The following is a 12,303-nucleotide window of genomic DNA, read 5'->3' on the forward strand; positions in this document are numbered from 1 at the left end:
GAGGTTAACAGGTTGGCAACATTACCATGTTAAGTGTGAAAGATTGAAAATTTTTATTAGAGAATCTTACATGAAGTTATTGTGAGAGACATATAGTTCAAAGTGAAACTTGTCTGCATAAACTAACTAGTAAAAGCATGCAAATAAGTACATTGTTAAAGATGCCACTTAATAGGATGGGCCGCTCATTATAATATAAAAAAATCCTGATGTTGCCTACATATACTCCATAAGATGCCATTAGAATTGGTTATTTGAGCTTAACTGGAATAAATATTTGAGATTACACTTTGAACAACACAAACACCAAAACTGGCAAGATAGAAGGAAGGAATTGTTGAGGATATCAACAACATGTTTGGGATTCTAGAAAACTAGGATAGTAAGAAATATCTGCAAAGGAAATCTGGAAGTTTCTCCTTAAAAAAACTCATACAAGTAGCAAAATAGACGCAAAAATTAGCTTCATAATATAAGAACTTAAATAAATTTAAAGAAAAGAATTTAGGCCTTACCATGTCAGGGTCCAATGTATCAATTGCATGACGTCCATATCTATCTTCAAGTACAAGAATAGTTGTTTTTGGATCTAAAGACTCAATTTTATCTGTTTCATGTATGAAATATTCAATTGAAAATCATAAATTTCATTAAGAAAAAAAAGCTTTAAATTAAAATATAAAATATTCAAGTGGTGTGACAAATTCAGAGCATTATTAGAAGATCAAAATGACACAATAAAAAAGAGACAATGTTACAAAAAATTACATCAATTTTCATATCCTAGCAAATATTTAAGCAATTTCTTCATGCCATTGAGGTGAGGTATTCTACACGCATCAATTGAAAATAGAAAGCTGTCCAACCATTTGGATTATCCTCATAAGCAAGTGAGTTTCAAGAGGTATATTTACAGCTTGTTAAGTGCATTGGACTATTAACCATATAGCATGGATCAAGAAGCTATTTGCATGTCATTTAAAATTTAAGTAATAGCAAGTATATAATTTCAAAGAAAACAGATGCTCTTCATGGAAACAAAAGCTCACATAGAGGCTGCATATCACAATAAACTTTTTTCCTAAAACTTATCCAACAAATTCAAGTCCAGAAATGCTATGCCAATACATGAATATATTTCATATTGTACGCACATTATATATACTTTCAACCTTCACTCTCACACACTCACAAAGTAGCAAAAGTTTGTTATGTACAATTTATGCACATAGGGAACCTTTAAAAATACTTCAAAATTTATTTCTTTCTCTTTCATTTCTATAAGGACCCTTTTGTGTTAATAAGAATTTGAAAGAAAATATGGCACTGGATGGATAGTTACCTCTCTACATGGATCATAATCTGGAATCGTTTCTACAGCACGTAATTTATGAGGACATAAAACTGTAGAATCTATATAATAGAAGGCATTCAAGTGTGCTTCTTTTTTTCGCAAAGGTGGCAAAGGAAAGCAATGATAATTTGGAAATTTCTCCATGAAGTTTCAGCTTATATACATATAAGATTCAAATTTTGATCTTGTCTTCTTAGTCTGACATTGATAATTACATGTGGAAATAAACTGCCTTGAGGAAGTTGTTGTTCGTTAGGAGCATTATTAACCATCACATTAATATTGAATAACGAAACAATTTCCCCAACTTATTGCCATGCTTGGAGTTTGAATTTTACTAAAAAAAAGGATTAAGAAAGAGAAAACAATTCCTAACACGTTTTCGTGAAAAAATTAAAATTTCTATTATGTTTACATTTCAATCTCATTTTAGAATATGAACTTCTCAGTAATATTAGCTTGAGCCTCTTGACCAAACGATGGAAAGAAAAATATCTTATATTCTCCACATATAGAAAAATATTTTATTCTCCACATATACCTTTAGAAATCCATTAAAGCAGGGGTCTTATGGAATAAATTAGCTTTTACAAGACACTCAAATGGACTAATTGACATATGGATATTAAAAATGACAAAAGAAAAAAGAAAATTAAATAATTGTAATATAAATCCCATAAAAGATTCTTATCTTTTGACCACTTTCAAACCAAATAACGTCCAAAAAATTTGATGAGTTTATGAACAATAAATTCATATATAATCAACGACCAAACCATCATTTTGCAGATTAATCATGTGTAGGTAACCAGCTGCATCAATAGATGTGGAATTATACATACATATGCTAAAATTATGATGGTGGAAATTAGCAAAACAAATAAATAAATAATGCATGTCAAAAAAATTACTACGGAATTGGGAAAAAATAAATCATTCAAAAAAGTTTTCTTTTAGCAAGCTATGCATGATAAGATCCATAAAAATTTACTAGAATCCCAACATAGTGAAAAGCCATGCCTTATCTAAAGATGAAAAATGCAGAGTAAATTACTACAGGAGAAATATTAAAGGAGCCTACAGGAACACACCTACACCAGGAGTTCCAACCAGAAAACCAACAATGTTCACATCCTTTGCCTTCTCTTGACTAGGTAACATCTGTACAAACATCACACTCTTTTAGTGAAACAAATTGTACATTAATACAAGTAGGGGAGTGGATTTTTAGAACGGAGAAAAGAGAGTACCATTATTTGAGACCATACCTATGCTTAAGAATTCTTCTTTGTTAAGATAAGTCTGTCACCGTGCAATTTGACTTTGCATCATATCTGATTAAAACCAGTAATACCATAATTAAAGAAAGATTTATTAATATAGAGAAAGAGATAGAGAACTAGCACAAGGACTTGCAGATACTAGAAGAATTTGGCAAAAGGAAAAGTAAACTTAATAACACAATAAATATCTCAAGCAATATTACATGCAGACACAATAAATTTCATACAAAACTAGGTAACTTATATGTATACCTATTTCACAACCATTTAATGTCAATACAACACTTGCAAATGCAGCATTTCCACAACCAATCCAAAAAAACAAGTAGTCCTCCATTTTGTGTTCCTCATGTAATTCCCAAACCAAGCCTCCAATAACTACTGTCCTGATACATTTATCATCAGAGAAGACACTAGCTGCTTCCAAGCTCCCATTGGAGATCTTACGAGATTCTGATGGATTCATGTCCAAAGACATAGTTTCAGCAAATTGGATTTCTAATCTAAAGCTATTCATACATGCTTCTACCACTTCATCTCTTATATGTTGTACCAAATGTGCATATTCTAGCCCAAAGGGGACCTGCATTTAGATTGAATGAACTATGTTGAGATTGGATAGCTGAGATAATCTGTTTTGGATACATGTGAAATGACATGATCTCAGTACTAAATCCTCCTAAACGTGAAAAAAAAAAATTAAAAAAAAAAAGCATGCTTATTGCAAATTTAGTAAAGCATAGAAGTTCATAATAATAATTCTCTAGAAAACCACTTTACCAAGACAGGTTTGCCGTTTCTCATAGCATGATCTGATAAATTTTTTACACAATTTGACACACCAGTTGAAGCTTTTCCAAAAACAAAGAATGCTGGAAGAGTTGTAGTCCTGCCAATAATGAAAAAGAATAGGCTTTTGAAACTATGAAACCAAAATTAATTGTTGCATAATATACAGAAACAAAATAACCACTTTTTAAGTTCAAAAGGTTAAAAAAGAAGAAGAAGCTTCATTGGCTTCAAAACCTAATTTTGATGCCAAAAAAGAACGCAAACAGATTGAGACACAACAATTTACAGCTAAGACAAAATTTCTCAGGATAATGTCTTATGAGTTTGGTAAAAAAACTCATTGTTTTTTTTTTTTTTTTTTTGCTTTAAAACAAACAATCCTATAATATAGTTTGTAAAAAGAAAAAAAAAACAAGGCTTTAGTAAAGGTATTATTAACGAGAACTGACGGGCTGAAGCACGCGTGGCCGTGGTGCACGACATAATCAGCATTGATGTGTGATGCTTGGACCTCATCCACGCAATAGCTACCATACGCTGTGTTGGCCATCATAAACAAAGATACATCTTTTACGTTGCCATTCCAGTCGCTATCAGATTGAGATTCTCGTAGACACCAAAGCTTGTCCAGTAAAACACTCCTAACTATCACTGACTCATTTAGGAGCTCATCTGGGAAATGAACTTTACAAACTTGGTTAGTTTAGTTCTATTCACAAACCAAAACACAATCGCCCTAAAAACTTAGTAAAAAGGCGGCGCAAAATAATCTATTTCTGCTACTTCATATGTTTTAGTTTTTCCAAAGAAAAAAAAAAAAAAGAAAAGACACGAGAATCAAAGAGGAGTAATCACCTGCAAAGCGACTTTGGTGAAGCCGCCACTGCTAATCAACTCAGCAATCCGAGTGATTTCATAATTCGATTCCAAGTCTATGGTCGAAGAAAGAAATCAGCAAACTAATCACACAAAAGCTCCCTGCAACTCTCTCTCTCTCTCTCTCTCTCTCTCTCTCTCTCCACTGCTTCAGAATCAATGTCGTGTGTGTTATGGTCCACCATTTGGACGCCTGAAAGTAAGCATAAAACCTCCTTCCACAGCTTCAAGATCATCCTTCGAATCCAACATCAGAAAGCACTATGAGAAGAAAGAAAGAAAGAGGGAAATTGGATATGAAATGCGGTAGGTGGGATATTGATAAGAGTGAGAAAGAAATTGTATGTGGTTTATAGAGTAAGGATAAGGTTGGAATAATGAAAAAAGGGTGGGTAGATAAAAAAGATTTAAAAGAGGGAGGGTATTTCTCATTAAGGTGTTTAAAATAAGGGTACCGGACCAAATTCCCCAAAAACAAATGAAGAGAGAAAACAGATAATGGGCTTCTCGATGTCAAAATTGCTTGGCCCAAGCCTACATCAAATATTCATTTATTTTTTATTTTTCAATTGTTTGTGAGTAGCTATACCTAGATATAGGTATGGGAACACGTTATACATATACATATATATATAAGGAAAGTCTAGAGTAAAGACCGACCGCATGCATTCTTTACGGACCAAAAACGTGAGAGAATAAAGACCATTGGATTTTCATACCTGGCGTCAACAGTCCAGATGGAATTACAACTCTCACGTGAGAATTTTGGCAAAATCTCCCTTCCCGCTCACAGCAGCTCGCATTCTCGCTCACATCAGTTGGAACCACCTTTGCCAAAATTCCTCTTCTCCTCTGCTTCCACCCCCTTCCTGCTCGCATCTCCCCGTTCGGAACCAGCCCAACCAGCCACCGACTTGACTATTTCAAAAATCTCAAACCCAGCCCAACCAGCCACCCTTCAGAACCAGAAAGAGTTGCCGCCATTAGTGCCTTGCCGTTGAAGTGTGGGTTCTTTGCCATTCCTTCCTTCCTCTCCTTCGTTTTGATTTTTCTATACCTCTGTTTCTGTTTTTATGTTTTATATTTTTTTTTTCATTCTGGTTCGGTTCTGTTCTTTTAAAAAATAATAATAATAATGTTTCTCTTTTTTTTTCATTGCTTTTAAAGTGTTTTTATTTTTTATTTTTTTTAGGTAATCACTTAATGTATATAGTTATTCTTATTTACTTAGGCTTCTAGAAATCATAATGTAATAAACTCTTTTGGATTATTTTGTTTATTCTATGGATCTCATTGTTTACTGGGAGCAAATATTCAAAAAATTGCTTTCTTTTTTAAGATTGTGGCTCCAATATCTAGAGTTAAGAAGCTTGTTAGATTTCTGTGGATGATGGAATCGACCAAATCCTAAAATGACAGATCTGGCAAAGCTAAAGCCTTCATTCCGGCAGGATGGGTCAATAACAGCAGGTATTAAAGATAGAAATGGAATGGTAGAATTTTTTTTTCTTTTTTTTTTTTTTAAAATTTTTATTGGCCATATCTATCTATAGAGTTGATTATAAGTAGGTGTATTGACAATGAAGTTCATATTTTTCTAGGAATTCCATTCAGTTGAGTGATGGTGCTGCAGCAGTGCTCCTCATAAAAAGATGAGTACTAAAATGCAGAAGGTACTTCCTATTCTTGGTGTTTTCAGGTATATTGGTGAAGCTACGTTTATAACAAGGAGGTAAATACCAAAATGATAACTAGTTGGAACACAGTCATACCCAGCGTGGTGAATGGGAAGGGGAGAAATGTGCAAAAACCCACACATGAGGGAAGCTTCAATCTCCACCGTCCATGACAAATATAACAATCGAAAGGCAGGGAATTTCAGTATGTTTTTGGACCGCACAGCAGCCATACGGACGGTCCTCATATTAGACACTCCCTGTATGTATATATTTATGTGCGATGTTATTTATTTAGCATTAATCATAAGTTTTTTTTTTAATTTTATTTTTATGTAAATGTTTGAATTTTGCTCAGTTTTTATTGTTCTTTTCTTGAACTGTTCTGTTTATTGGAATTTGAGATTCAGATTTATGAACTTTTACTTGGTTTTATGTATTGGATTCCATTGAATTTCTTAAAATGGTCAGATTCCTCTTTAGTTTTCTAGTAACATATTGTTGATTGATTTACTGTAATCAAAACTGGGGATGTTGAAATGCTGCTTTAATAATATATACTGTCTATTTATGGGAAGATAGTTTATAGTTCATAAGCTTTCTAATCAAAAGTTGCTCATCTATTTTAGAAATAAATAATCTTAATTCTAGGGAAGGTAAAAAATTTTAGACGTACTTAGATTTATAATTTTGTTATGAATATAGCCATTGCAATGGTGTCAAAAGATTGACTTTCTGGTGTGCAATTTGGAGGATTTTGCCATGGGACATCATTTTTATATGTTTAAGCTTGTTGCTTGGTACATGATTCCAGGTGTCTCATATCATTTAAAATATTAGGAGCTGACTTAATACTCGCATTGCTTATATATTGTTGTGTTCCGTTTATTTTGTGAAGAATTCCCAATTAGATATTGTATTGTTTGTTTTAGATTCTCCTTCCGGGTTTTCATATTTGGTTGTTTAGTGTACATCAATAATGAGGTGGATTGGTCAAAGTTTTATGATTTCTGACTTCATTGTGGGCAGACCATGGGATCTACAATTGTAAGCCTCCTAACAAAGCTAAGATAAAACTAAGGCGATATGAGTGCCAACAAAATTGCTTCTTTATTTATCAAACACATGTTCTATTTTTAGAAACTTCCATTATGCAAATTTTCGCAAAATTCATTGAATTATAGGAAATCTATGAAATCAACTAACTCAATAATTGTAAATATTGATTCTTCACACTTGACATCCCTACTATGTATGATCCATATACGAGCTAGGGCTGCCAAATACCAATGTGCATCTTTAAGTTTGAGAATGAAGGGTCAAATTTTCATTGAAGTTGTATGTTGTGGAAGACGTACAACGTTAGTAGTATGTAATTTTCTTTTCTCATTAAGGGACTTGGGGTGTAATTAGCCCCAAACTGTAATGTGACATTTCTGCCAGCAGGCTGCTTTCTGTTTTCTTTCTACTTGGTTCTTCTTTCTTCTTTCTTGGATTCTACCTCCAACTTCGTTATTGCCTAGTGGCTAAACTGGAAAATATATTAAGGTACTCTTGAATTCATTTTGAGATTCCAGTATTGCCTTTATTTTCTTTGGGACCATTTCTTAGCTCACATTATAAGATACAATGCGCTATCCTTTCACTTTTAGAGAGGGAAAAAAAATGAAGAAGAAGAAGAAGAAGAAGAAAGTGCTATACATTCACATGATTTGCATCTATATATCCATGTTGCTTAGTTGGAAAATAGTATTTTTCTATCTTATACAACAATAAAATGTTGTAAGAAATTTGAAAGATATATTATGTTCATGGAAGTGTTGTGTATTGCCACACCAAGTCTATCCCATAAGATACGTAACAATGATATATATATTATTAAGTCCATGAATGATCATAGAATGCTATCGAGCTTCTATCCCTGAAATTGATATATCATTAACGGTGTAGGCTCCTGGATTCTTTGACATGTTTTTTTTATCTGTTCTTTTGAGGATAAAGAAAGCTGGTTGTTTTGGATGTGGGGGAGCTTCCGCATCTCCTCCAAGCATTGACACAACATTTGCCATGTTTGGTCTATCTACTGCGACTTCTTGCACACACAAGAGAGCAACTTGGGCACGCCGTATAAATTCATCTGTCGAATTACATGTTTATGCTTTTGCCTTATATTTAGTGGTTGTTGATTGTTTATTGTTGATTATTGATTGTATATTCCAGTATTAATTAAATTATAAACTTGGGAGATTGAAACGTTAATGTTGCTATATATATATTTTTCCTTTTACAATGTGGTCCCCAAACTAATTGTCTTGATTTTGTTCCTCATAAAAAAAGTCACATTATATGGACCATATATAGGTTCTACATAGTTGTGTGGAAGTAGACCATGTGATGATCTCACTAACATCTAATTATTTTTATCAAAGGTGCAATTTCATGTGATTGTAGGACTACCTGATTCCTCCAACAAAGACTTTCACGTCATATAAATTCCATACAAGTTTTTGAAATGGACATGTGATCTTTAGACCACCTAATTATTTGTTTTTTTAATCCAAGGAGGTAGCAAATTAGGACTGAGCCCTTCTAGCACCTATTGCTGCTGGTGCTATTGCTGGTGCTGCTGAGCTTGCTGTGGTGCTGCTGGTGCTCCTGTATTGCTGCTGGTGCTGTTGCTAGTGCTGCCGAGCTTGCTGTGTTGCTGCTGGTGCTGTTGCTGGTGCTGCCGAGCTTATTGTTGCTGCTGCCGAGCTTGCTGTGTTGCTGCTGGTGCTGTTGCTAGTGCTGCCAAGCTTGTTGTTGCTGCTGCCGAGCTTGCTGTGTTGCTGCTAGTGCTGTTGCCGAGCTACTGTATTGCTGCCGAGCTTGTTTTTGCTGTTGCCGAGCTTGCTGTGTTGTTGCTAGTGTTGTTGCTGAGCTACTGTTCACGCGACTGTTTACGCGCACTGTTCACCTGTGTTTAAACATCTTTTTGTTTTTAGATTTTTTTTTTGGCTAAAATATCTGAATCAATCTCCAGCTTGTGTTGCTGTTGAGCTACTATTTATGTTACTGTTCATCTATGTTGCTGCCGTGATATTGTTTACGTGACTGTTCATGTACACTGTTTACGTGCACTGTTCATCTGTGTTTAAACATCTTTTTTTTTTTGTTTCTAGATTTTTTTTAATGTTTTAATTTTTTTTGCTAAAATACCTGTGTATAAACATCAATCTCCAGCTTCTCCTTCCTGCTAACTGAAGTAAACCACATTGGTAAATAAACGGCAAACTAGACTAAAAGCAAACTAGCATATATTTAGTCAAATAATCAAACAAGACTTCATGTTTCCAATACATGGCAATTTAAGAAGTCCATAATCATAACTCAACTCTCTTTTAGTAACTAAGCTGATAGTTATTGCAATATGACAAAAAAAGAAAAAAAATGTAAGAAAAAGAGGAATGTTTAAACGCAGGTAAACAGTCTACGTGAACAGTACACGTGAACAGTAATCATGAAGCTTGCTTTCTTAAGTTTTCTGTACTAGTTTGTACTAAGGCTTTTTTATCCTAGTTAACAAATATACCAACCAATGACAGAATCCCATGAAAATAATCTAGTTTTCTACATAACCAACGAACAAAATATCAGCTTTTTGTTCTTTGCAGAATTTACCACAGCATTGAGCATCCTATTCCTTAGAGCACTTTCCTTTTTCGTTTCGATTATTAATGTCCCATAGGATATTGCTGTGTGCTTCATCTAGCTTAGGACTTTTTAGATCTTTTTTTTGAAATGCCAATCTATCCATTGACAAACACACCTAAGTAGAGGCTAGAAAATTCCTAATAAGCATAAGTCCAATAAACAGGCATAGAAAAAGCATGAGAAAGATGAAATAAACAGGCCAATAAGTCTTCTAACAAATAAACTAAGGTGGTGAAGTACAATGTGGCATTTTAGAAGTAAATCAATAACATGACAGATTAGAATATTGAAGTAGAGTAAAATGGCAATGGTATGTGGAAGAAGATAATCTGTTGCAAAAATGGCTGCTTTTCTCTTCATTTATCATGATGTACAGAAATTAAACATTCCAAACATAAAGAGTAGCACGTGAATATACGGCAAAACCAGTATACATTCAATCCAATAATCAAAACACATCTCTATTTTACATAGTCAATTGATAGTGCTTGCTATAAGATAGAAAATCCCAGACAAGCACACCAAAATAAAAAAACAACTTCTTCTCCCAAATCTGTTGCAAGATAGGTCATCCTTTCGTTTTCTCATGCAGACCTACCAAAGTCCAGCAAGTCCTTAGATTATCAGCATGTTAGTTGAATAAAATATCGAAGACCATACGATACCACTTAGTTTCATACCTGTGGAAGACAAACTATCAGCTTCAGAATCATATTCCGAGGCGTGTTGAGGACTTTCCTCATTTTGTGAGGACCTATATAGATGAGCAGCATGGTTTATACAAAGTATGATCATACAAACTGCATAAGAATAATAAATAGTAAATGGATTATTTTCTTACGGATTGTTGAGGAGTGGACAGTTTCTTTTATCGTGCAATTGCCCAATTTTTCCACATCCATTGCAACATTGACCTCTATACTTTGCGGCATTTGTTGCCTTCTCCTTTCCCCTTTTTAATCTTTGTCCGCATCCCTTTGCCCTCACAGCAGATGGGTCTTTCAAAGCCTCATAGTCATGAGTAGTGCTACCTTTTTCAGAAATGCCTCCACTTTTTGTGTTGCTAACTATGGATTCAATCTTGCCTAGCAAACTTTGAAGACCATCATTCACAATTACACTTGCCTCTTCATATATTATGGCTTTATCAATGACTTCCGAAGCAAGTTGGAATAGTTTAGCTCGCCAAGTCAACATTGAACTATGTTGTCCACCTATCCCAACACCTTGCTTATCAGTTATTATTTGACATTTTGCACCTCTAGTCCACCTTTTCATTATATATTGATTTGGCAAAGGAATATTACCAAAGAGTCTCAAGAATGCCAAGATATGTCTACTGGGAAGTCCTTCACTCTCAAACTTCTTACATGTACAAAATGCAAAGTCCAATTCTTTATCATAAGCAATTTCCCGCACTCTACGAACACCTTCTTTTGGACTACTCTCGACCACATACATTTTGTGTGTAGCATTTTCACGAACAAATTGTGGCATTATTACTAAGCTATGCCATAACTCATCTTGAAACTTAAGAAAAATCTTGCGTGTGTAAATCTCAGCCATTTGCTTTTCCATTTCCAATGGCAATTTCAAAACAAGCTTCTCATTAATATCAACGTGATCAGCCCCTAACTCTTCATGACGTTGATGTGCAAGCGCCCTATTAAATTGAAGTATGAAATCCATCAATAAGTTTCTCTTCGAAACATATTTCTTGAAAAATGCATGGGAGCTTTCCGCACGTTGGCTACTTGACATTCTAGCTGAGAATATATAATTAACATATGCAGGCACCCATCTTGAACATAGCTCAAATATTGATTTTAACCAATCATTGTTATCTAGGCTTGCCTTCTCGATGGTAGTCACCCATTTTCTTTCAAACTCTTCAGGGCATTCTGATTCCCAAATGCATTGTTGGAAGTCCTTATAAAAATCTCTATAGGTGATCGTATTTAAATACGTAGAGAACTTCTCAAGTATATGCCAACTGCAATACCTATGAAATGTATTCGGTAAGCTCTGAACTATAGCCTTTGTCATTGCAGGATCTTGATCGGTAATGATCATTTTTGGGTTGTTCGTTGGCATGCTATCCTTTAATAGCTCAAACAACCAAACAAATGATTCCGTTTTTTCATCACTTAAAAAGGCACATGCAAAAAGCACCGTTTGACCATGATTGTTCACCCCCACTAAGGGTGCAAATATCATACCATATTGATTAGTGTTGTAAGTTGTATCAAATACAACTACATCACCAAAACATCCATAAGCTCTTCTAGACACCGAATCAACCCAAAAACAACGCTTCAATTTACCATCATCATCTACATCTATTTTAAAAAAGAAGCATGGATCCTTTTCTTGCTCGGTTAGGAAATATTCCTTTAAAAGTTCTGCATCTTGTCCTCTTAATTCATTCCGCACCTTAGCTTCATGGTTATATATATCCTTCTTTGTACACCCAATATTCTTTATACCTCCAGCTTCAAATTAAAGAATGCTTATTTGTTGATGAGTTGGCACATTTGTTGCTGAAAACTGCAAAGTTAGTGACTTCTTGGCTTCAGACACACTACGATGTGATCTCAATAAATGCACTCTTCGAGGGGTTGATCATGGA

The 12,303-nt window shown here is 34.3% G+C and overlaps 2 protein-coding genes across 3 annotated transcripts; both read right to left on the reverse strand.

The window, feature by feature from the left end:
• Nucleotides 1-34: 34 nt before the first annotated feature.
• On the reverse strand, nucleotides 35-4,657 carry LOC107410453 (uncharacterized). Of its 2 annotated transcripts, none has more exons than XM_060811780.1 (7): nucleotides 4,285-4,657; nucleotides 3,879-4,113; nucleotides 3,418-3,526; nucleotides 2,890-3,220; nucleotides 2,623-2,688; nucleotides 2,446-2,515; nucleotides 35-607 (listed from the first exon to the last, which is right to left on the reverse strand). In XM_060811780.1, the coding sequence occupies exons 2-5, from the start codon at nucleotides 3,980-3,982 to the stop codon at nucleotides 2,660-2,662; spliced, it is 573 nt and encodes a 190-aa protein (XP_060667763.1). In that variant the 5' UTR covers nucleotides 3,983-4,113; nucleotides 4,285-4,657; the 3' UTR covers nucleotides 35-607; nucleotides 2,446-2,515; nucleotides 2,623-2,659. The 2 variants fall into 2 exon arrangements, with proteins under 2 accessions (XP_060667763.1, XP_060667762.1); XM_060811779.1 differs by having other exon boundaries at nucleotides 3,879-4,101; nucleotides 4,285-4,655.
• Nucleotides 4,658-10,242: 5,585 nt separating this feature from the next.
• LOC125420874 (protein FAR1-RELATED SEQUENCE 9-like) lies at nucleotides 10,243-11,252 on the reverse strand. Its single transcript, XM_060811886.1, has 3 exons — nucleotides 10,589-11,252; nucleotides 10,355-10,474; nucleotides 10,243-10,268 (listed from the first exon to the last, which is right to left on the reverse strand). The coding sequence occupies exons 1-3, from the start codon at nucleotides 11,250-11,252 to the stop codon at nucleotides 10,243-10,245; spliced, it is 810 nt and encodes a 269-aa protein (XP_060667869.1).
• Between the last annotated feature and the right edge of the window lie 1,051 nt (nucleotides 11,253-12,303).

The sequence above is a fragment of the Ziziphus jujuba genome, chromosome 10, assembly GCF_031755915.1.
Source record: "Ziziphus jujuba cultivar Dongzao chromosome 10, ASM3175591v1".
NCBI lineage: Eukaryota > Viridiplantae > Streptophyta > Magnoliopsida > Rosales > Rhamnaceae > Ziziphus > Ziziphus jujuba.